We start from the raw sequence: 27,293 nt of genomic DNA on the forward strand, positions 1-27,293 counted from the left end.
TATATATTAAAAATAAATTAAATAACATATATATTATTTATATATAAAAACTGTATTAATATACATTGATTGATTTTGTTTTACTTATATATTCAAAGGGTGGAGATTTTCATGCTAACATAGAAATGGTTATTAAGTTTGGCTAACTTAATTGACTGTAAAAAAATTTGATGGTTTTGTCAGAAAAAAATTAAAAACTATTTTTTATAAAATAATAAATTTAATATTATAATAATATCTAAATTTTTAAAGTATTTAACATTGTTTCGAAAATTAGATTGAAAACCAAGAGTCAGTCCGGTTAACCAAAAATTAGTTATTGAATTGATTTGGTTTAAGATAAAAAAAAAAAAAAAAAAACAGTATGTAATAAATTAGTCAAAAAATTATAAAAACAGTACAATTAGTTAACCAGTTGAACCGGTCCGAATTATTAATAGTTAAGTGGTTTTAAATAATAAAATATGAAAAAAATTTATCTTTTTAAAAAATTATATATTTTTATATATAAATATATATTTTATTATATCCAGTTTAATTCTGTTTAAATTTTAATTGAACTTTTAAATTTATAGTTCTATCGGTTCAATTACTGATTCGATTTTTAAAAACTTAGCATTTAAAATAAGATTTAATTTTTATATACAGTTAGTGTACAAAAAATTTATATAAACAATGAATAATATATCGTCGTATCAACAAAAATAACTAATTTTCACTAAAAAAGTTGTCTACCTAATTTTTTCGACCATGGTAGCTAATAAAAATAATATTGTAACTCATAAATTTGATATTATCAGTTTTTGGTATAATTTTTTTAAATTACATTTTATATTTACTATTTTACATCATATGCATTCAATTACCCGTGTTAGCAAAAATAATTATAAAAAAAACAGATGTAATCAAACTTTACATCTAAATGAGGAAGAGTTTATATTTAAAATAATATATAATAGAAAACGGATATTATTAACTAGGAAGTGACAATATCCATTCTCAAAAATAATTTGAGATATTTGTTTTTCTTCATGAAATTCTCATGTATGTATGTGGTTCTTGAGATGAGGAAGCACAGATTGATGTATGGTGGTTACCATGGATCAGAGATGCAATTTGGACAGTGATTTAAATAAGTTGAAGCTGCAGTCTCTCTCTCTCTCTCAAAAGAAAAGAACCCTTGTGAAAGTGTGAAACTTGAAATCAATAGGTCATTTTCATTTCCATGTTTTCAATGCAATGGAGAAACGTCCTCGCTAGAAATTGAGTCCTCTAATAATCTTTTATCACCAAATTATAGTAAGCAAGATTTTCTTTTTTTCAAATAAAAAATTGGTATTTGTTAATATAAATAATTTAATTTTAATGTATTAACAGAATATATTTTATACCGTCATTTAATTATATCTATTTTTTAAAATAATTATTCATATGATCGATGTAAAAAATAATTATTATTGCTTACATAGTGTTATTTGATTAAATGTACTGTAAAATAATTTTATATTGACAAATTAAATTTTATATAAATAAAGGTTATGAATAAGACTATTTGGAACAATATAACAACAATAAAATATTATTTTAATTTCTAATAAAATATCATTTTCAGATATGTGCTTCAAATTCCATTAAACGTGTGAAATCATTCTTCAATATATCAAATATCATTTATATCAGATTCACCTTTATTCATTCAAGCACATTTAACATTTCCATTATTATTATTATTATTATTATTATTATTATTATTATTGATTTTAAATCATTCTTACCAAATACCGAGCAATGCATCTATAAACGCATTATGCCTAAACCAAACCCTATTATAATAGAATAATTCTCCTTATACAAGTGATTTTCAATACAGGTTATTTATATTTACATCGTTTTACATTTTTTTTTCTTTTTCTTTTTTTCTTTCTTCATGTTTCCTCTTCCTCTTCCTCTTTTTCTTTTTCCGTGTCTCTTTTTCTTTTTTTTCGTAATTTTTCTCTCTCGTTATCATCGTCATCAACACCACATCTTCCTCCCTCTTTTTTATTGAAATTTCTTCTCCATTTTTCGTTTTCTCTTTCTCCTTCATCAAAATCACCAGAAAAAACGAAAAAACATTATTCAAGGTACTGTTTTACTGTTCTTCTAAATTTTTTTTTAGATTGTCTCTGTCACGTGCCTCATCCTTAACCAGCAAAACATTAAAAAGATTTCAAGAAGAAATATACTGTCTCCCCCTATATTGGGTGTATTTCTTAAATCTTTTGGGTATATTTCTTAAATCATTTGGGTGTATTTCTGTAATCCTTTGGGTGTATTTCTGTAATCGTCTGGTTTATTTCTGTAACTGTTTGGGTGTATTTCTGTAATTCTTTGGATGTATTTCTGTAATCGTTTGGGTGTATTTTTGTAATCGTTCGGGTGTATTTCTGAAGTTCTATAATCTTCAAAACAATTTCAAAACTTGATTTCAGAAACCATAAAAATCGAAAAAAACAGAAGGAGATCGAAGACAAAGAGAGAACGTTTTTCCATACAAATCATACAAGTCATTTATATTCACGCTGTTTTCACGTTTTTTTTTTTGTGCCTCTTTTTCTTCGTCTTCTTTCTCCGTGCTTCCTCTTCTTCTTCTTCTTCTTCTTCTTCTTTCTCTGTGTCTGTTCTTCTTTTTCGTAAAAAAAAAAGAAACGAAAATGAAACACGCGAAGATGATTCAGTAACGCGTGTGTTAGGCCCAACTTGTAAGACTTGTAAACAAAAATGACTTATATATATAGCACTTCTCATTATAATATGTGAGAATGTAACTTAAAATAATCATTACATACAACACTACTGCAGCGGTTGCCCTTAGTTGTGAATCCAAGAGTATGTAATATTATTTTTTTTTAAAGTATTTTTTAATTCGATAAATTAAAAATTAATTCGTCATAAATTGGAGTTGCATTTAAGGATTTATTATTAGTTAATAATAAATTATTGTATGTATAAGACAGAAATTAAATCCTTAATATTTATTTAAACAGACAAGTAAACTACCTACTAGATCACCCAAAATCGATTAGACAATGTAATATTATTATTTAGTGTGAAGATGTACCACACTCCACACTTAAATGGAAACTGGTGGTTTTGCCATTTCATTCATACTTCATATCTTATTTTATCAACAAATTAAACGACTCTATACAATTCAGAATGTGAATCACGTGATAAATTATGTTTATATAAACATGATGAGCACAACACAATGGTTCAAGAACATGATTGAGAAAACTTTGGCAAATGAGAACATTTGTTTGTTTCACACTGCCACTGCTAAATGAGCAGTGAAACCTTGTTTAAAACAATAGCTACTTTTAGCAGATACAGCCACAACATATAATAAATAAGTAACATACAACGTTGGAAAATTAATATTTTATATATTTTATAATTAAAATCAACTGACCTGAAATTCTTCCTATAACGTTACCTCTAATACGAAGAAAATTGTTGCATACAATATAATAAATTAGAAAAAGTCTAGACCAGTATTTTTTTGGTCAATATTTTAATAAATTAGCTAATTTTATAACAAAATACTGAACCAAAAAAATCCAAAATTTAATTTAGAAAAATCTAAAATTATAAAAAATAATTTAAAATCTAACAAAAAAAATTTAAAATTATTAAAAAGAAGTAAAAAAATATCTAAAACTTAATAAAACAAAACATTCAAAATCATAAAAAAAAATTTCAAAACTTTTAAAATTTAAATAGACAAAATCCAGAGGTATTATTTGTTTTCATTTACTTTTTAATATACATTCATTACAAAAAACATCTAAATATCTAAAATTTAAATATCAAAAACTAGGTATAAGAAACATTTGAAATAATGTCTTCGTTTTTAATAATTTACTTTCATTTACTTTTAATTGTAGTAATAAAATGATAATGGAGAGGTATCATAGTAATAAAAGGAATTTACATATATATAGTGTTTATTGATTTGGAAAAAAGCGTACGATAGGATGTTAAGGGAGGTCTTATGGAAGATTTTGGAAAGGAAGAGAGTAAGGATAACATATATTCGTGCAATTAAAGACATGTATGATAGTGCTACAATTAGTGTGAAGACTCAAGGTGGTGTGACAGAGAAATTTTCTATTGGTATCGAATTATACTAAGAATCATTAGTTTATACCTTTTCACATTAGTCTTGAAGTACTCATAGAGCATATCTAAGAGCCTGTGCCATGATGTATGTTTTTTGCCGATGATATCGTCCTTATGAGAGAGTCAAGGAAAGATCTAAATAAGTTGAATTTATGGAGAGAAGCTCTAGAAGTGTATGGTCTGTAAGTTCGGCCGTCGAAGGAAAAACTCTAATATACAAGTGAAAATTGGAGAAAATATCCTCCGAAAAATTAAAAGTTTTAAGTATCTTGGATGCATCATACATGATAATAGAGATATTGAGCATGATGTAAATCATAGGATCCAAGCAGGCTTGTCAACACGGCAGAGTGCGTTAGTTTTATATGTGACAAAAAAGTGTCTTTAAAACTTAAAAGTAAATTCTATCGCACTGCTATCAAACAGGCTATGCTTTTATGGTACAAAGTGTTGGGTGGCCAAAGGAAATCACGAACATAAGTTAAGTACGGCAGAGATAATAAAGATGTTGAGATAGATGAGTGGTCATACGCGATTAGATAGACTAAGGAACGAAGATATAAGAGAGAAAGAGAGTTGGAATAGCACCTATTGTGGAAAAGATGGTAGAATCGCGTCTCAACAGGTTTGAACATGTGAGAAGAAGACCGACAGAGCACCTAGTCAGGAGGGTGGATGAGATGGAAGATGGACAAGGGGTGAAAGGTGGAGGAAGACCTAGGAAGACCATCCATAAAGTGGTTTAACGAGATCTACATATAAATGGTCTCTCTATAGATATGATACATGATAGGGTTCAATGACATTGTTTGATCCATGTAACCAACCCCACCTAGTAGGACAAGACTTTATTATTATTTGTACATTTCTAAAAGAATATCTGAAATTTCTAAAATTTAAATATATAAAATCTAGGCATAAGAAACATCTAAAATTATGCCATTTTTTAATAGTTTATTTTTATTGTACATTCTCATAAAAAAATTTCCAAACCTCTAAAGTTAAAATATCTAACATTTAGGTATAAGAAACATCTGAAAGTGATGTTTTTTTATTATAATTAAAAGAGTGATGTTTTTTTATTATAATTAAAAGAGTTTTTATTGTGTTTAGATTTTAAATTTTTTGTTAGATTTTAGATATTTTTTAGAATAATTTTAAATTTTTTTGGTTGAATTTTAGATATTCTTCTTAAAAAAATTTTAGATTTTTTTTGGTTTAATTTTAGATTTTTTTTTGTTAGACTTTAGATAATTTTTATTTGATTTTAAATTTTTTTTATTTGTTTGCAATTTAACTAATAATTAATTGTTATTGGCTAATATTCTAGTTAGCTACCTTAGCATGATTGAATAAACGAAGGCTATTTCAGATCTTGCGCGTATTTACTCTGATACGTGTATCCTAGTAAACAGAGACGCGTATGACTTGGAAATTTTAAGGTTCCGTTTAAATCAAGAAAATTATTGTATGCTTTTATTCAAATTACTGCCAAAAATAACAATAAGGTCCACACGTGAAAATAGTCCACCGACCCAATTGACATTAGAATTCGCCGTTTAGTTTATTCTGTTGTTATTTACTTTGAAGTTTGAACAAAGTGTGCTGCCTTTCATTTCTGGATGGGTTTATTGACCCACCATTTAAGATTTCCAGAGGATTGTAATTTATTTAATGCATAGCTAGGGCGCGTCTCATTCTCGCAATTTAAAAAAGTGTTATTATAATTTGATATTTTTTTATATAGTTGAAACGAAGCTAAAAACTTAGATGCTATTTTGTTTAACTTATTTGACAAAGGCTTTTTTCTCTTTTGGCATTACCGAATATGTAAATAACTAAATACTGACTGATTTTTTTTTCCATAAAGAAAGGATCCCTTTTTTTTGTTAAAAGAAGGTAGAATTAAATGCATCTATTTTTCAAAATATTTTGTTGCTAATGTCTTTTATTATTATTTTTTTTTTACATAATACTATTAAAAAACAATCAAAATATATAACTGATGGACTTTGGTAAAAGGTTAAAAATTTGTGAATCGTCAAATGATCTACACAATTGAGACATGGGGGATGATCTACAAGACTCTCTATGTCTACGTTTTCTGTCATTGTAATAAACTCATACCATGAGTATTCAACTATTCATAGAGGGATTCATGAGGGATTTTTTTCCTGTTATAAAATATAAAAAAAATTAATTTTTATAACAAATTATTCTTTCCCTGTATTCTAAAATTTATTCTTTTAAAGGTGGCAATAAGTTTACCCAATACATCAATAAATTTGCGGATATTAGACAAAGTTTACCCAAATCAATGATGAACTCTGTAAAAACATGAAGTTCGTCCATATATTTGACGAATTTTAGGCAATTTTAAACTTTATACAATTTTTTCTAACTATATAAAGATGTGCCTCCCTTTATTTCATTCACAACAATCAAAATTCACTCTCAACTCTTTTCATTCTCAAATTTTACTCTTTTCTCTTCTCATCTCATCTCATGTCAATTGTAAGATTTATAAACTATTTTTTTATCAGTTATTTTTTTATATAATTTACTAAATATTATCTATTTAAATTTAGAATAGATTTTTTTTTTGTAAAAATTAATGTTAAGTATTAATATAGAGATAATTATTTAAAAATTATTGTTAAATATTAGAGATATTTTATTAATTATTTAAATTTGCTATGTAGATTTAATATGTTTTAATTTTTGTATTTTGTATTTTTAATTATTTAGAGGTATCGATATTAATTATTTAAGTATTTACAGTAATTTTTTGTATTTTTTAAATTATTTAGAGTTATTGGTATTAATTATTGATATTAATTTTTTTAGTTATTTAAGTATTTAGAGTTATTGTTAGTTGTAAAATAGTTGAAAGTTATTGATATTAATTTTTAAATATTTTATTTTAACTATTTTGATGGAGCAAAACTTACTAGGTTACGAGGACACCTTTTATAGATTAGATTAGGCGAAGTATATTGTTGGCAAATTTCGACAACTGGTATAACATTTAAGTGATATCTTTAATGAATATAAAATTTGTATTATTTTGGGCATGAATTTTATGTAAGTTTTTTTTTTTAAGTTTAATAGGGTGTTACTAACGAGACGGAATTTACTGGTAAGACCCAGCGAGCGTATCAGAATATACCTCAAACGTGCTGGTTTCGAGCATGTGACCTACATAGTTGAGTGGACATGATTGAGTTTTGATCTCCGCGTTTGTCAAGAAATGACGGATAGAGTCTTATACTTTTCACCTGCCCTGTGGGGAGATGACCATTACTCTACAGGACGTAGCATATCAACAGAGTCTTAATGTTAATGGAGATTCTGTTAGTGGTTGCGTTAGTGGATAGAAGCAGTCCTATGATGGACGTTCCATGGAGAACCTATGTCAACAGCTGCTAGTACATGTACCAAGCCCCAACCACAGACAGGCGCACTTATTGTGGTTCAGAGATACTGTATGTCGGAATTTGAAAGAAGATGCGACGGAGGAGCAACTACTATAGTACACCCAAGGGTACATCATTCAAATCTTAGGGGGCATCTTGTTTCTAGTCGCGTCCGACTCTTGTGTTCACATGAGGTAGCTACTTCTTTTGGAGGATTTGGAATGTTGTGGCCAACTGTCTTGAGGTTCAGTTGTACTTGCGTAGTTATGTGGTTGTACCACCAAATGTGTCGTGCCACTGATTATAGGCAGCGAAATTTAGATGGATGCGAGGGGTTGCTTCTGTCTTGGAGATATCATCACATCCCTGGTTGTTGACATGACGAATTTGAGCAGTGGCAATTTTCTTTGATAGAGAGTTATTATATGCATTTAAAAATTTATATTTTATCGTCATATAAGTCAATGTTTATGGTTGTGTAAATTTTAATATATCCTTTTATTGTAGGTAGTTAAGTCACAAGCTGCATAATAAAATTGTAGAGACCAGGTTTCGGTCTTGAAAACGGGTTTTGAACAACATTGGAATTTATAACATATATAATCAGTTATATTTTTAGTTAAATATCTTTGTATCGTGCATCGACTTTATATTTTCCTTATCTTGATATTGAGTATATTGTCTTGGCAATGTGCACAGGTCAACTGGATTCCATATGTGACTCATGTATCTTGAACATGGTTCCATCGACAAGCTGAACCCTTAATATATTTTCGTGTGTCCATTGTTGTACTTTGCGATCGTGGAGTGGCATCAGGTGGATCGTGTTGTCAAGCAGTTTAGTGGTTTGCAGTACATCCTCACGAAACCACTGAACATTATTGAGCTGCATAGACATGATGGTAGACTTGATAGGGGCGAATAGTACCCTAATTATTTGGGCAAGTGGTACCCTCATCCATGTTGTTACGAATCCTAGTAGAAACGGGACGACCTCTCTTGACTCTCATTAGTCAAGGACTGGGTCGAATATGAGGACCATCATATATGTTGGACAGTCATCCTTGTGACCAATCGGTCTAAACTTCATTCTGTAAACCTTGATTACAGTTTTCATGGGATGCACATGATCTTTCCAATCAAGTCTTGCGTGTGAGCATGTTGCTAGAATATGACGACAAGGTAGGTGAAGGGCTTGGAAGTATCTGTAGTCGCATTTACCTTCATCGAGCAATATTTGATAATTCTGTTGTCTAGATCCTGGCATTGTTGCTAACTCCTCAGTAGTTAATGTTGATCTCAATAGCCTTCATTAGCGTTTGTGAGAATTTAGTACCCACTTGAAACTGTGCTTGAGCTTCTATTCCCTTCTTTGCAAAAAGCTCACCCAATCGGAAGTAAGTTGACTTGACAAGAGTAGTATTCAACAGACTGCAAGTAACTATCATGACAACGTTGATGCACTCATATATATTTGTGATCATGTGCCCAAACCTACGACCTTCATCAGCATAATGTGTCCATTGTTCACGTGGTATTTCTTCTAGCCAGTTTGTGATTGTCACATTCTTCACCCTCAATTTGCCAAAGTAGTGAGCGAACTCCCTGCGTGATTTCAAATATGCTGTATTGACGAATACATTATTCAATTCCTTGTTCTTAAAGTATGTCATGAAGTTGGCCGCAATATGTCTTGTACAAAAGGGAAGGTATGCGGGGGTTTCCAACCACTTTCATCGGCATTCAGCGCAACATTAATGAGCAAATCTCCTTCGTCTCTCTTCGACCACAACAAATGTAATAGGTAATATGTTTGAATTGCCATCTTGGATGATATCCATAAGCAGAGTACCGCCATATTTTACCATACAAGTAAGTGCCATCAATGGAGATAAGTAGTTTGTAATGCTTGAAAGCTCTACATAAGGAGAAAACGTCCAAAACATCTGATAAAACATAGCACTATCATTATCACTTTGCTAAGATTGTGCTACAAGTTGCACCCAAATACCTAAATCACTATAGTTGTTAGAACATATTAAAATACAATGAACCATATGTAACTGAATGCAATGTAATGAATCTTATCGAGTAAATATATCTATATTGAGAATAAACTACCTAGGAAGTTCGTTGTATGATTTCTCCCAATCTCCATATATCTTGGCAATGACTTTTTACTTTGCAAGCCAAACTTTTCTGTAAGACGCTTTGTATCCAAAGTGATTTTCAACATATCCTTGAAAAACTCTTATGCAAATCGTTGGATTTTCTTTGACCATTGTGAATATGTGTTGAGCTACCATCTTCGAGTAAAACATTCCATGGTCCTAGCCTAATGATGTTTGCATGCAAGAATGAGGATCGCTGTATCTCCTAACCTCCCATTTTTTTTGCTTTCAGTGATAAGAAATGTGTATGCTCCATTGACAACCCGACCCAAACTGAGTGCATTGTACAACATATTTCAATTAGTCACTTTTTAATATCTTATACTCCACAACCCTCCTGATGCTATATATTTTAACTACCATAATGACTTCTTTGTTTTCAAACTGTTAGACCAATTTCAAACTCATTCGTTGGATCATCCTCAAGGCCTCCCTAACCAAAAGACCAATCTCAATTCATTGCTTCGAGGTTCAACGTGAAATAATGAGTAGGTTGATCGTACAATCTATAAATAGCAGGCTATATCAGCGCGACTTGTGAGATTGTGAAGTTGTTTATCTCTTCATCCTCCTCGTTAGGTATATCTACGGATTTAACCTCTACTTCTTCACCACTGGACACGGGGTTAGCTTAATAAGGACCCATTATTAAGTCTCTGATCGCAGAACCATCATGACTTTCAAAATCCGCTTCCAGAATATAAAGCTTGAATACTTTGTTATAGGAATTAATGATTTTTTTATTTTATAACAGAAAAAAATCTGGTTCATGAGCCAACTTATTTAAAGGTTGAGTCATGTAAGTTGTCATTTCAGATAATCCTCTATTAGTCATGTTGCGATTATCTAGATTTTGAGGATTGAATCCCGCTTAGGTGTAAGATTCTCTTGTCGAGGTGTGATGCTTTCTCACCATGACAGGTCGGTCTCGATAGACAGAGCAAATTGATATTTTAAATAAAATTGAAAAAGTAAAATAAATACGTAAAATATAAAATTGTAACAAAATTTAAATCGTAAAATTGTTGGACCTAGTAAAAATTTTGCAAAATCGATCGAATAATCTAAAATATTAATATCAGAAAATTTTAAAAGTTAAATCGAGATTCTGGTTACTCTAGTCTTGAATGAATTATATGTAACTATCGACTTTACTTGTGCTTGAATTCTTTTCGGCTAGACGTGTCTTGGACTCTGAGTATAAGGCTAAGGTTGGGCCTATATGTCATGGGCTCTTTCTTTATTAAGCCCAAGTCAAAACAATATTATTTCTAACCAAGTTGGATTGGTCTAATGGTTAACTCACTAAATCGCTATGCAAATATCGAGGGTTCAAATCTGCATTGTGCATACAATAATTTATTGGCCAACGATAAACTCTTAAATAGAGGTCAGATTTTTGATGGATTAGTTCTTGACATACTGAGAAAACTGTGGAAAACAAAAAAAATATTATTTCTAATTTCTATTGTTTTGGTTGTAATTGTTTTGGTTGTAATTTTAACAGATGGCTAATGTAAAAATGTTTTTTTTTTTTTAAGTTCCAATCACATAATATAATCACAAGAACGCTTTCATTATTTCTAAAACTTCACATATAAGCATAGCACGTACTCTTATAAAATTCTCAAATATGGGGTTCGTTTGTTTATACTTCTAGGATAAATGAAATATTTTTTGTCAAAAAATAAAAACTTTTTTTTAAGTAATTTGTTTGTGACTTTGTGCTAACAAAACAAAAGCATAAAATAAGCAATTTTCTGCAGTTTTTTTAGAAGCAGGTAGAAATCTACTTTTGCTAGAAGTAGAAAAAGTTGAAAAAAACATATTAATAAGATTATAAATTTATCTCCACATATTTTAAAAAATACAACTATATTCATTTAAAAAATATAAAACCCTACCGGAATACAAATCCAATAAAATTTCTACATTGCACTACTCTAAAAATGAGATAAAATTATATTATAATTTTTTGTGATATCTAAACATTTCATTTTATTTTGAAATAGAAATTGTACTAATGTATATACACATGTATATGTAAAAATTGTGATATATATATATATATATATATATATAATTAAAATAAATTATTTTGAATAAAAATATCATTAAAAATATAACTTAATTAGTACATTCTACTAAAATTTTTATATAATAAAATAATATACCTTTAAAATTTTAAAAAATATCATATTATGCAAAATAACTTTTTACCACGAGTACATGACCATAATTGTAAATTTATATAAAAGATATTTATATTTTTGTCGTATCCAAATAACGAACTGCTTCTGATTCTAATGAAAAATACTTCAATAAATATACACAAACAAAAAATATTTTTCTACTTCTGCTTTAAAAAAAAAAAGAGCTTCCACCCCCCCACAAAAAAAAAAAAAAAAAAAAAAAAAAAACTAGCATAAGCATATAGTTACATCACCAAGCATGTATTCTCTTGTATAAAAAGTTCCATTATGACTTGACTAGGATCTTAAGTAAGATCTACCTTGAAAATTTAAGTGAATAATAGAATTTGGTGCTAAATAGTAAAGCTTCAAGTAACAGAAACTCACAATCCACATTAGACGTCTTTTAAATTAAACAAAAGTGAAAAAGCACACACAAAAAAAGGTTGTAATATAAATTTCTAGAGCTGAAACAAATGCTATTTTGACAAGAGTGTATAATTTGGTACATCAGACTCAACTATAGACTATAGCTGCCTCCACCAAGCAATAAACATATCACAATATGAAGCTGCAAAAGGAAGCTACTTGGACTTGTACCTCTTCTCCACTTCCTCCAAATTCTTGAGGTCCTTTTGGTACTTGCATATGCGGTAGATAGACCTGTCACAATATCCAATTATTCACATAACATGATCTCGCTATATGTTCAATTTCAGGATGGATTAGAAGTTTCCGTGGGTACAATACTCGGCTCCACTTAATCAAAATTATGAAAGTCGTCACATAATAAGGAAATGTAAAATTTTGTGTTCATTTCCTATTGAGACAGTAACAAAGGAAGGACTTGTAATTAGGCATATCAACGATGCTCATTATAAAGCACAAGAACATGGGTGATCTGAGTGTCTAAGCCGCTTATGAATTAGTTAAAACTGAATTTGATTTGGGTAACTAATTCGCGACAGCTCAGATTCGTTCGATGCTTCCACTCTCGTGCTTTTTTATAATACTCTCCCTATTAACTAGGTCAATTCCATTACCAAAAGAAAAAAGAGATCCAAATGTAAAATTGGTGATGGTGCTTTACCAGTAGAGAAAACAAGCTGCAATGCACAGTACCACATTTCTCTGAGCTTTGTATATCTGAGAAAACAAAATCAATTAGTAGTCCGTAAGTAAAAAATGTAGTCAAGTATAAGGAAAGAGAATCAAATCTGGCAAATCTTATTTTCAATTGAGTAAATCAAAAGAATATTACATAGTTTCAAACCCAAAAACTGGTATAAGGCATATATTTTAATTTTTAAATAGTTGGAATTTTGAGATTTTTTGGGAAAGCAGGGAGGCGATAATAAAAGTCACAAAGTATATTGACGAGACTACAATCATCTGCATAGCAACGATAGGAAACAAGGGATTGAGACAGTTCCAATCAGGCATGCAACGAAAGTCTGTACATTGTTAATAGAATTTGCACTATCAGAGAACGTCGTGGCTTATTGAAAGAGAGAAAGAAGAAGGCAGGGGACTGAACACCAAAATGCAGTTAACTTCTTAAATCTGATTTAAAATAAAGAAAGCATATTGTACCACTCAAGACCAATATGGATTTAATTTCTTGTTGCACTTTTGTTGTTAATGTTTATTGTCTAGTGTCATTTACAGTTTGCAGCAACTGATTATTGTATGTTTACTAGAAAGCCAACATTAAGTTTGTCTTCATAGATGGTAATGGTAAGATTTTTGTCTTAAAACATATGTAGAAAGTGTGCATTCAAAATCTTCACATATAGTATTTATTTATCTTTACATTTGATGACTTAAAACACATTTGTTCCCAATCATTTAAAAAGGCTACAATGTTTTGATAGGTGCTGTAAACAAAGCTATATGAATTTAAAGTGATTTATCTCACAGTCAATATATACCTACTGCATGATTTACAACACATTTGAAGATTTCAAGAAGTGGAACCTTTTGGCATAAAAAGTATGAACAACAACAACTAAGCCTTATCCTGCTATATGAAACAAGACGAAATTGAACAGATCAAAGCAAAAACCATTGATTGATTTTGATCATGATCTGCTTACATTAAAAGCTGCTTTCGGAACCTGCCCATGAGTAAGGATCCTACTTTCCAACTACATGCAATATACGGTACCAGGAAGCCGGACTGAATTGAGTGAATTTGGATACACAATAAAACCCAAAAACTAGATTAAATACAATTAACATGAAAGTTTCAAGTAATATAAATTAAACATGACGGTTATGAACTTTCTCTGAGTGCAACATTTTGGTTTAAACCACCGATAGATATTCAAAATGGTGACACGACATAGGACTGTAGACCCGAAGGGTGTGGTTGGGAGTTGGGATCTCAGATGGCGTGATTAAGGAAGGGAATGGCTTGATGAGTAAAGAGGACAAAAATGTTAAGAATAAGTATAGATAATTCAATCACAAATAAACATCCATAAAGGGGTTAAAATCCAGTTAAATGCAACAACTATTCTGGTGCTTTATGTGATTAGCTTTGTAACATTCAGAATCACAGAAGTCTCCAAAGCAATATTAAACAGCTGGCAGTAAAATGTGTGCTTTAAACTACAATCCCATGGTGTGCCAATCTATAATTAACCATTGAAATTAGCAATTTGCGAATAACGTAAGCCAATTTGACCAACAGTTAATTCCTCAAGGGTTTTGCTAACTAGGAATCAGCCCACTAGTAAAGTTTCTAAAGTTGAAAGTTTGTATTGAAGGGGTATTTTTCAGAAGTGTTCAAAACATTCAATGTATTCAAAGCTCCACTACTTTTACTTTCCATCATTAGAAACACTAATTAGTACCTTTACGACACTGGTTAGCTAAAGCCAATTACTAATACTTTTGAATCTCTATATTCTTGCAGCATTCATTAACTAATTATAAGTTTGATACACTTCCCTATCACCCATAATCACCAAAGGTAAACTATGAACATTCAGTGGCCATAATTCAGGGAGTTCTCTAATCAGGCTACTTTGACAGTAAGGCTAAAATAAAAATCACCGAAATCTAAATCATTCTACGTTCACAACTCAAAAGGGCAGAAGAAAGTCCCAAACAACATATTTCACTGAAAAAATACTTACAGATTTCTCATATCGATCTCTCTCTGCAGCAGTACAAACATCAGATGTACACATCAACCTATGCTCATTCTTCCAGTATATATCTGCGAACAACCACAAAATCCAAATTCACTGAAAAAACTAACACAATAAATTCCCCCAAAATCACCACATGGATCTCCCCCAAAACAGTGGCATGGTTGAATACAACTAGTCAACTACCAACATAAATCATCCCAAATAGAAAAATGAAAAAACAATATATCTAATTTTTGTTCTATGACTAATTACACGCAACCCTAGATCAAAGAAAAATTGCACAATTTGCAAGCACCCTACCTAACAAAAAGTGGAAAATTGAAGATTTTGAGGCACACACATGAAATTGAAGAAAGGAGTTAAGAGAAATTGGAAGAAGAGCATACCGACAAGCTGGAATCCAGCGAAAGGAACAATAAAAAGCGCAGGTTGGAGAATGAGGGAAACAAAATAAACCAAACGGTCCCTTAAGAGCTTGGGAGTGGGAAGTGTAACGAGAATGGCGACGGCAGCCTCAGCAGCCACCACGTAGGAGAGAACCAACCACTGCAACGCCATGTGATCACTCTCTTTCTTTCTTCTTCTTCGTTGCTCTCCAGACTCTGATTCTGATTTCGTTTTCTTCTCCTTACTCGCTGTCTTTCTGTGCCAGTCTTTCGATGCCTCTACATTTGCAGGGTTTTATACATGATATTTTAATTAGAGTGAATAAATATAATTAATTGAACTAGAACGGATATTTTATTTCTTGCCTTTATAAATAAGAAAGAACATAACAAAATGCAATAATGCATACATATTAAAAAAAATAATGATTGAAAGTTTTTTAGTTTATTGAAGATGGTATTTACTAAAATATGTTAGTAGAATGTTTAACTATATAAATAAAATTTAGTACTTTTTTGCGCGTTATTATTTTGATTAAAAAAAATATTTTTTAATATTTTTTTTATTTTTTAACATGTTTGGCAAATTTCTAATAATAAAAATAAAATCACTAGAAAAATAAAAAAAACATCTTTTTTTAGAAGATGTAATTTACTTTTTTTTTTAAAAGATTTTTTTTTTTAAAAAAGATGTTTTTTATGTAATAAATAAACAAAAAAGTACTTTTATATCCTTATACCCAAACATAATTGATAAATAAAAAGATCTTTTTGTATGAGATACCCAAACATAAAATTACTTTTACTTTTTTATAAAATCTTTTAAAAAGAATAACTCAACAAAAGATTTTTTCTTAAAAATTCACCCAAACAAACCCTAATAACAACAAACAAAAATATGAAATATGTATACTTTTACAAATAAAAAATGTGCAAACTAAAATGTGATTGACATAAAAATTAAGGATTATCACGAAATTATAAACTAAAGCAAAATATATATTCTCTACGAAAATTTAAAATTTGTATATTATATCTATGAATATATTTAATTTAATTGAATTATAAGTAACAACTGATCAAAAAAATCCTGAATGATTTATCCAAACAAAACAAAAATAATAAAAAATACTCGTTATTTAAGGTATGTAATATTATTAAGCTTCTCTCTCATCAATAAGCATACAAGCTTGCTGAATAAAAATGTTAAATGCTGCCTCTAATTTCTTTCTAATAAATAGTGACACATGATTATAAATAGTCGATAATTTTTTGTTGTAGGAGCCATGACTTGGAATATTTACAAAGATATCCTACACACATATTTAATAAACATAAGAATTCTGAATAAACTTAGAATTATATATTTCATGAATCAATTAGGTATATAGCTAAAATCTTGTAAAAAAGATGAATTAAAAACCGTTATTTGTGTGTGATTCATTTCCATTAAATTGAGAGTATGGGTAAAAAAAAATGAACAAAAAAAAAAGAAAGAAATGATAATAAAAATTAATTATTAACAAATTGAATATAAAAAGTATGCCAACAAGTAACAGACATCTGAATACGTTGAATTCTAAAAACATTATATATGAAGGGAAAAAGAATATACTTTGTTTGCGAAAGAAGCAACAGATTCTAAAATTTCATCATGGGATAAAGTTGTACAAGAAAAATGAATATCATGCTATTAACAAAATAAAATCAAATGATTAAAAAATCCATATAAAAATGAAACCTGGCAAGAAAAAATGCTACAATAACAAAATGTATACACAACATATGAATTATACTAATAAAAAAAAAGTAATGTTACATACACATCAAAATCAGCTATCAGTATAAAATACATATTAAAATATAAATACACATTGAAAATAAATCAAATTACACATATATTTATACATAAATACATTAATAATTGATTTTAATGGCTGATTTTAATGTACAAATAATATCTTTTATAAAAAAAAAGGCTAACTAATAAGACAATTGCACGATTTTCAACATCTACAAACAATTTTGTGAGCGAAGCATTAGTTGAAACTCTATACACATTATAGGCAGGGCATATACTCATCATCGATGAGTTTCGGGTCTACCATGAAAATTAACTTCTAACCCATTAGTTTGGATAAAATCTTTAAACTATGTGAGTATAAGTTATAACTCGGTGGATTAGAATACACCAAGTCATTTACATATATAAGAATTACATTGTATGAACATAAAAACTTAAAACATAATTAATGAAAAAAATTAATTAAAATAAAAATAAACGGTGTTGCCCACATTGTCGGTGTCATTGTCAATGAGGTTAGCTTGTTTTTATTTTTCTAAGTATTAGAGTTTTTGTAAAATAGAATCTAGTATGTAGGGTATAAGAGTTATAATTTATAATTTAACCTTTATAGTTGAGTATTAGACTTTGAAATTTAGGATCTAGAATGTAGGGTATAGAAAATGGAATATAAAAATTTTTATAATTTGATATTAGACTTTTGGATTATAGAATGCAGTATGTTGTAACGTATAGGACATGGACAATTTGATACCTTAAATTTATAGTTTAGGGTGTTAGATCTAATTCGGATAGAATGTTAGACTTTGTTGTGATTTTGTTGCGGATGTTATTTAGTGTTTATGCATGTATGAAGTAGAATAATTTTTAATTATTTAGTGTTAATGCGTTTAGGGTTACTTTTAATTTTTTAATTAATTAATTATTTAATAATTTAATTTCGGTCTTAAATAATTATTTAATTATGTAATTTTAATTATTTAGTGTAATCATTTAGGGTTTATTCATGTATCAAGTAGGATTTAATTGCGTTGTGGTTATTTTTACTACATGGTGTAATCGAGTAGGTGTATCTACAGCGTTCGGTGGCAATAGAATATGTCCATGCATGAACGAATCATACCTTATTTAGAGAAGATTGGTTTGTACCACTTGGCCAGGCTGAACAGTCGTTGATTTTGGTTGGATGAGCCTATGGTCAGTGTATTCATTGAGAGGTGGCATCCCGAGACGCACACTTTTATATGCCTTTCGGAGAGTGCACCGTCACGCTGCAAGATGTGGCGTTTCAGCTTGGGTTGCCTGTCGATAGGAAGGCCGTTAGTGGGTGCCTGTCTGAGTTTGAAAAATTCATGGAGGGTGGCCGACTAGCTTGGGAATGGTTTCAGGAGTTATTCGGTGAGTTTCCACCGCCGAATAAGGTCAAGCAGATGATAGTCCTGACGAACGGATTTTTGCTAGTAAAGAATTCACAATAAATTCTCGTTGCTAGTATAGTTTCTAAACCAACAAAGAATCCTTTCATAAAAAAACTTGTTTGTCACTTAAGCAAACCCAATAAAAATAAACTGAAGTATTTAAACCTCGGGTTGTCTCTCGAGGAATTACAGGGAGGTGTGTTACTTATAATTGGTTATGAGATTGTATCTTTTTGGGTTTTTGAAACAAGGAGTAATGAAATAAAATGGCAAGAAAGTAAATTAATACTTAAGAAAACTCTTGGCAAGGTATAAGAACTAGACGTCCTATCCTAGTTATCCTTATCAATTGTGATGAGAATTGTTCATTGCTCACACTTAGTTAACCTCTAACTATGAAGGAAAGTCAAGTGGACAAATCAATTTGATTTCTCAAGTCCTAGTCAACTCCTAAGGAAAGACTAGCTTTAGAGGGATCCAAATCAACCAGCAATTTTCAATTAACAATCAACAAAGAAAAAGAAAACGTAGTACATGTTCCTAACGCTAATCCTTCCATAGGAGAGGATTAGGACTTGCGAATAAGAGTTAGCTCAATGGTGCATGAAATCGCAATCACACTTTTACAAATCCGCACAACTAACCAGCAAGTACACTAGGTCGTCCAAGTAATACCTTACGGGATAAATGAAGATGACGCATACGCGTGAAGCACGCGTACGCGTCGACCAAAATTGTGCTAAACGCACAATTCCAATGTCGTTTTGGCGCAACTCTCTGTTCAAAGTGAGGGGGGCTAGGTGTGACATGCGACGCGTGCGCGTCGCTCACGCCCACGCGTGGTGTGCTAAAAATGAAATTGATGCGTATGCGTGAGGGACGCGTACGCGTGGCTCGAAGTGTGCCCTTAGCACACCAGCCGCACGATTCCATCACAACTCTCTGGTCGTTGGATGGAGGCGCCGAATTGGTGTCGACGCCCACGCGTGACCTACGCGCATGCGTGGTGTGGCTCTTTTTTTTAAATTCAAAATGCAGAATGCAGAATGCATATGCTGATGCAGACATTATGAATGAACACTAAAAAAAATATAATAAAATAAAACTATGAATAAAACTAAGACTGAAAAAGAACGATCATACCATGGTGGGTTGTCTCCCACCTAGCACTTTTAGTTAAAGTCCTTAAGTTTGACAATTGGTGAGCTCCCTGTCATGGTTGTTTATGCTTGAACTCATCCAGGAATCCCCACCAATGTTTGCAATTCCAATAGCCTCCGGGGTCCCAAACTAGGCACATAAAGCCTTCGAGCAAGTTAAAGCAAGTGACAAGGTTCCAGGAGTGTGGATTGTTAGAATGAATTCTGGGGTCCCAAACCTTGCTTTTTCACCCACCTTCTTGTTGATCATCATTTTTCCAACCGGGTGGCAAGCAACCTGAATTTTCACCGAGATACCCAGTCAACTTCTGAGACCCATTCAATCGAGCTCTACACCAATCCTTGTACTTCAATTTAGAGCGTGGAACCTTATTAGACCTTTCCTGCCAACTCCAATTACTAACCATTTTCCTCTTACTCTTAAAGCCACAAAGAGCTCTAAGTTGACCATCTGTCTCAAGTAAACCATATTCAAGTGGGAAAGAAAAGGTTAATGTTAAGGATTTTACCCACTTGAATGTTGTATTGAGTGGTAATGGCTTTGGGAGAGGTTTTCCCAATGGTCTTGCAGGCTCTACTCCCTTGTGCTCTTCTGTGAATTCTTCCACCTCCCTGCAAACCTCTTCAATTTCAACTGCATCCTGATCAAAATCTTCTAATTCTTCCCCATCACTCAAGTCATAAGTTGGAGGTTGAGAAAAGTATACCTCCACATCATCTTCATATTCACTTGGGGAAGGTTCTTCAAGCTCAAGGGGTTCAATTGCAGATGCAAGTTCATCACTAGGAGGGCTTGATTCATGATCATTATCACCAAGGGAACCTGCTTCTTGATTTGTTCCATCCAATTCTTCATGAGGAGCATGCCTTGGAGGTTGTGCACTATCCTTCTCAACATCAATTTCAAACTTTTTGGCAAAATTCTCTAGAACTCTCGATTCCCATGGAGGTTCAGCATCTCCTAGGTCTTCAACCACTTCTTCTTCTTCGATAATTACGGCTTCCTCCAGTTGCTCTAATACAAAATCGAACTTCTCCTTGATGTCGTCCCTCACCAGTTTTGCAGCTACGCCTTCATCTTCAAGCCGATCCCTTCTCTCTTGTTTCGTATCAATAGCATTATTGGGATCATGTTGCTTTTGGATTGATGCATCTATACGAGATATAAGAGTTTGGAGGGTAGAGGTGAGATTAGTGAGAGTAGAGGCAAGTATGGTTTGAAGCTGTATTTGTCCTTAGCGAATAACACAAAGGGTGTTGCTATCCAATGGAGGTTCATAGTAGGAAGGTGGTTCTGGAGGGTAATTATTTTGGAGTTGGGGTGGTTGGGATGATGGATAAGGGTTAGGGTCATATGGGGGTGAATGGTGGAAAGGGACTTGTGAGTATGATGGGTTAAAGCTCTGTTGAGGAGGAGGTTCATAGGTATATTGTGGTGGGTGTCGGTTGTCACGAAGAGGTCCACCATAACCATTACCTTGGTAAGCATCATAGAATGGTTGTTGATAATACCTTGGAGGTGGTTGTTGTCAAGAGGGTTGATCAAATCCTCGTGGCTCCTCTCATCTTTGATTGTCCCATCCTTGATCCAAGCTCTCATTGTAATTTCCTCTTCCTACAACTTGATTGTAACCAAACTCATAGCCAATGGGGTGAGAATTCATAGTAGCAAGAGAAATAAAAACTAATAAAAATTAATGAATATAAACTCCTAAAACTAGAAACACTAACAAAGAAACAAAAAAGCAAAATTATTCACAATATTTACAATAACAAAAAATAAGGCATACGTTTGCAATTCCCCGGCAACGGCGCCATTTTGACGAAGGGATTTTTGACGGTTTAGAATTTCACAAATAAATTCTCATTGCTAGTATAGTTTTTAAACCAACAAAGAATCATTTCATACAAAAACTTGTTTGTCACTAAAGCAAACCCAATAAAAATAATAATCGAAGTATTTAAACCTCGGGTCGTCTTTCAAGGAATTGCAGGGAGGTGTAGTTATTATTGTTTATGGAAAAGTATCGTTTTGGATTTTTTGAATGTTGAACAAGAAAAGTAAATTGCAGGAAATAAACTAATGGTTAAGAAAGGCTCTTGGCAAGGTAAGAGAACTAGAAGTCCTATCCTAGTTATCCTTATCAATTATGATGAGAATTGTCCATTACTCCCACTTAGTTAACCTCTAACTATGAAGGAAAGTCAAGTGGACTAATCAATTTGATTCCTCAAGTCCTAGTCAACTCCTAAGGAAAGACTAGCTTTAGAGGGATCCAAATCAACCAGCAATTTTCAATTAACAATCAACAAAGGAGTTTGATAACTCAAGAGTCTCCAATTACTCAACCAAAGCCAAGAACATAAAAATCTAACTTAAAACCCTCCTAAGCATTTTATCAAACACTTGGAAGGCATAACATAAAGACATAGGAAACTAGCAAGGGATATTAAATCTAAACAACCAATTGAAAGTGTCAATAACATAAATTGAAGAAAGCAATCATAAATATGGAAAACCTCAAATTGCATTAATAAGAAAATCAAATCTAACATTAGAATTCATGAACTAAATTGGGGAAATAAATAAATCAACAAGAGAAAATAAATAAACTAGAGAACTAGAACAAATAAGAGTTGAAGAGAATTAAATTAAAGGAACATTGAACTTGGAATTGAGAAGAAATAAACCTAAAACTAAGAGAAATCCTAAAACCTAGACGCTCTCTCTAGAAAACTACATCTAAAACCTAAATTTGTGTGAATGAATTCATGAATGAATGATTCCCCCACTCTGCAGCCTATATTCTGTGTTCTCGGGCTTGGAATAGGGCCAAAAAGGAGCCCAGAAATTGCTCCCAGCGCTTTCTGCAAGTTTCTGCACGTGGCGCATATCACGCGTTTGCATAGGTCACGCGTGTGCATCATTTGGCGAAATTCCTTGTCACGTGTACGCATCAGTCACGCGTACGCGTCGCTTGTCTTTTGTGCTAGGCACGCATACGCGTCGCCCATGCGTGCGCGTCGCTGCCAGCTCCTCAAAACTTCATTTTCTCGCGTTCCTTCCACTTTTGCATGTTTCCTTTCCATCCTCTAAGTCATTCCTACTCTATACAGCCTGAAAGCACTCAACATACAGATCATGACATCGAATGGTAATAAAGGATAATTAAAATTGACAGTTTAAAGGCCTAGGACACATGTTTTCAACTATATTACAGAATTAGGAAGGAATTGTAAAATCATGCAAATTATATGAATAAGTGAGCAAAGAATTGATAAAAACCACTCAAATTAGCACAAGATAAACCATAAAATAGTGGTTTATCAAGTCCACTTCATAAGTAGATGACAGTCCTACGAGTGTGGTCGGGCTGTCTGGATAGGCCACATTGCTTCGGTCTACTTGGGTCAACCTCATCCATGTTGTTGCATATTCTGGTGGATCGTGGTCGCCCTTCTCTTGCACGTCTCATATTAGGGTTAGGGATGACAGTCAGACCGTCATATAGGGGCCAAAGACCTTTTGGAATACAAGGTGGGAAGCCCATCCGGTACACATTGAAGACCTCAGACATGCTACATATGTCATCAACATATGTAGCCCAATCTAGTCGCGACTGAGCACAGCATGCGACTGCATGGCAACAGGGTAGTGCAAGGCCTGAGAGCGACCATAGTCACAGGTACGATCTCTAAGGGAGACTCAATACGTACCCAACGAGAAGTTATCTGTAGGAGTATTCTTAGCCACGGTATACTCAGACTGATGCCTGTTGAACAGTGTAACTGTGAAGCATCTGGAATCCCTCAAGTTCCGCTCAAAGGCTTTCACAAGTACTTGGCAAAACTGGTGCCCAAATCCCAGTTGCGCCTCAGCCATCTAACCCTGAACAACAAACAGCTCTGCAAGCCGTAGATATGTCTACTTTACCAACGAAGTGATTGGTAGATTCATCGTTTCATCATCTGAATCATCATCTCGCATCGCATTTTTTACTCGATCCGGTCCACACTCAACTGCAAAATCAGGAACACCCTGAGGCACACTAGCAATACCAACTGCAACACATGGAGGATCACCCAACAGACAAGTAGGCGCTATCACAGGCATCGACGTTAAGGCATCCCCCATTGTTGTCGACTGAGGATTCGGCGCTGATGCCCCAAAGCTGTCGACGCCATCTTCCAACTTGGCAAACAACTCGAATATTCTAACTTCAGGAAAAACTTCGGCTACAATGAAACAAGACCTGCATATCTTCATCAGACCCTATCACAAATGTCTCATACTTCACACTGGTTGACACAACAGCAATATGAATTTTGTAGAACAATTTTTTTATCCAGTTTGTCCCACACACCCCCAACTTCTGTAATATGCTACTTTTTATATCGGCCAACGTACTCGACGATTGAATAAAAAAACTAAGCGGTTTCCTATCCGTAAATTTAACACCGTGCCTTTTTCTTTTCTGAATTTTTCCAGAGCAATACACTAAAGCTAAGAAACTCTCCTCACCAGCCATTTGTGAAAAATGGCATTCCACAACTATCTCATTGCCTTGGAGATATATATATATATATATATATATATATATAGGCAAGAACCACATGCATATGGTATACATAAATCGCTACTGCTTGTAGCGGTTTATCAACAAATCCATTCGTTCAGAAATCGCTGCCGCCTATAGCGGTTTCTGCTTGCACTGTGTTACACGTAAACTACGGTTCTCAGTAGCGGTTTACGTATTCCTCTAATTCGCTACTACCAGTAACTGTTTCTATAGAGTAAGTAAATGTTGCAATTGCGTCTTTTCTTTTACAAAGTTGCAATCTGGTAAAATATTTCTCTAAATATTTTATTTAAGTGAATTGCCGTTTAATGTGTATTGAGCAACCAAACCATCCAGATCGACCTCAATAGTCTCCAAAGTCTCAGCAATAATAGATACTCTAGTTTTCAAGGGTGGTAAATGATCATGAGGATGAGAATTTTGTATTATATCCTCATAAAGTGGTGAGAATATGTGTTTGAATAATTCGCTACAATAGAAGAAAATAATAATCAAAGACAATGGTAAGAAAAATTATAAAAAGTTATAATTATCTTGATTAAAGAGAAAGATAATATGGTAATAGTAAAAAATAAAAAGATTCAACAAACTAACAGTGAAAATTGGATCCATCTTAAATTTGGAAATAATTTCTGGTTCCTGACAGCAGTTAATGACTTTGAATGAACCTGTGTATGGAGCATACCCCACTCGCTTACATCCAACTTTAAAAACCACCTTTTTACTTACAATAGTATCAAATAATAAAGGATATGGGGTCTACCCATAACTTGTAAAATCAGATTTAAAATTCGAAAAATATATTAAATAGATATGCAAAAGTTTTGTGAAAAAATCAAAAAATAATGGGTACAAATTAATAAAAGATTAAGTAGTTTGCAAAAGTACCACAAAGTCATTCTCAAAATTTTGGAACAATCAAATAGCTTGGTTTTAAGTAATACAGCAGCAGGATGATCATACAGAATGAAAAAATATTTGCTTATATTATCTTCAACATGTAACAAAAGTCTGAATTTAGGATTCACATGAGAGATTTTATTAGGTACTTAGAAAAAAGGTATAATTACTATTAATGAAACCAAAAAATTACAAAACAAAGTGTTCAACTATTTATGAGGACTAACTTTTTAAGTGAATTTTGTATATCTTTTTCACATTGAAAGAAAGTAAAATCTTTTTCTGATAATTATAAAGGATGTCTACAAATACAAAAATAGAACCACCAATCGTATTGATTATAAATAGTTTTAACTTTTCCAACCACATTGAAATAGCCCTCATACATTAAAAAAAAAGGGTTCAACCAAATATAGTAGACTAATTAAATATAGAAAGATTGCAACAGATAAAAAAGAATTAAAGGAATAAGTGATTATGGTACACCACTGGAAAATAATAAAAGTAAGACATATATAAAATTATGATCTCACTAATTGAAAATAGAAAATTAACCTGATCATGTTCCCTTAATTCAAGAATAGTTTTATTCTTATATAAATTAACAAAATCATCAACAATATTATCAGTAGTAAAAATTTGGGTGAACCAACGCTGAAAAGGAGTCAGGCTGCATTTATAATGAGGATCAACAGAACAATTACTAATCAGGTATTTTTAAAAAGTCTAATACTAAAGAGAAAGTATATAACATTTGAGAAATCTAACCTATATATGAACTCCACAACTTGAGGGATGTCAGGATTAACAATGACATTTGTGCAATTTATGATATTTTTCAAGCCAACTTTTTCTTTACTCAGTAGAATTAATTAATATAACATGAAAAATATTCATTAGAAATTGAGTATTTATAGATTAAACCGAAATAAAATGATACACCTAAAAAGATATAAATAATAAGTATGGAATAATAAAAATTTTAAATTATATTTAGAAAACATAACACAGAGTATAAGAAACCTCTATATAATTTAACTCAAACAGATTGAAGAAGAACAATGGGTGGTTGTCTAATAGATTTCATCAAGCTTGAGTGCATGGTTGCCAAAAAGTCTCTAAATAAGTTACAATGAACATAGCAGCTGGAAGATATAAACAATATGAATAAGGATTAGATATTCACTTATTATGTGTATAACAGTAACAAAATTAATTATAACAAAGACAAATAATATATGAAATTACAAAAGACCTATTAACACTATAACAAAAATGTTGATTATCGTCAGATTAATCGAGTAAATCCGTTGGTAATTAAATTACCGTTGGATTTACTGTCGTCTTGTAGTTGACGGTATAAACGGCGCCGGAAACCCCTTATCGGCGGATTTTTTTCGTTTGACGCTAATTATCAGTGGATTATCCGTCGATGTTTTCAATTGATTTGTCGAGTTTGAATTTATGATTACTGTCAGATTAATTTGACGGTAACTTTGGCGCCATTTCACTTGAAATGGCACCAAAACCTATTCGACAATAAATCCTACAGTAGTATTTTTATTTATTATTTTTTTGGCACAGTTTAGCCACAACTAAAAGTCAAATCAAATTAAAACTCGTATTAACAAAATTGTTATCAGAAATATAAAAAGCAGAAACCAACAAACTATTTTATTAAAAGTAAATGGTATGAATATAATAAAATATTATAGAAGTAGAGTACTGTACCATAAATAAACAAAAATGCATAAGACCCTAACTCCTATAGATCCTGATAATCGTCGCCGTGGGCATCGTGGTTGATGCGTGAGCATATTATACCCTTTTCTAGTTATTTTTATATTATTTTTAGTTAGATTTTATTTACTTTTACTTGATTTTAGTGCAAAAATCACATTTGGATGCTACTTTGAGTTTTTCTTGTGTTTTTATGATTTTAGG

At 31.8% G+C, this 27,293-nt stretch overlaps 1 protein-coding gene across 1 annotated transcript; it reads right to left on the reverse strand.

Moving 5' to 3' along the window:
• Positions 1-12,204: 12,204 nt before the first annotated feature.
• LOC112750883 (uncharacterized) lies at positions 12,205-15,864 on the reverse strand. Its single transcript, XM_025799800.3, has 4 exons — positions 15,488-15,864; positions 15,084-15,166; positions 13,031-13,086; positions 12,205-12,603 (listed from the first exon to the last, which is right to left on the reverse strand). Exons 1-4 carry the CDS (start codon positions 15,657-15,659, stop codon positions 12,525-12,527), a joined length of 390 nt encoding a protein of 129 aa, XP_025655585.1. The 5' UTR covers positions 15,660-15,864; the 3' UTR covers positions 12,205-12,524.
• Positions 15,865-27,293: the final 11,429 nt, after the last annotated feature.

This window comes from Arachis hypogaea, chromosome 15 (genome assembly GCF_003086295.3).
Source record: "Arachis hypogaea cultivar Tifrunner chromosome 15, arahy.Tifrunner.gnm2.J5K5, whole genome shotgun sequence".
Classification (NCBI taxonomy): Eukaryota; Viridiplantae; Streptophyta; class Magnoliopsida; order Fabales; family Fabaceae; genus Arachis; species Arachis hypogaea.

What these genes read in the sequence shown, in the direction of transcription:
- LOC112750883 (XM_025799800.3), bottom strand. Translation starts at nt 15,659, where the DNA reads ATGGCGTTGCAGTGGTTGGTTCTCTCCTACGTGGTGGCTGCTGAGGCT. An exon ending in CGCTGGATTCCAGCTTGTCG is followed by an intron (nt 15,167 to 15,487) that starts GTATGCTCTTCT and finishes GGTTGTTCGCAG; the next exon opens with ATATATACTGGAAGAATGAG. An exon ending in GCAGCTTGTTTTCTCTACTG is followed by an intron (nt 12,604 to 13,030) that starts GTAAAGCACCAT and finishes ATATTGTGACAG; the next exon opens with GTCTATCTACCGCATATGCA.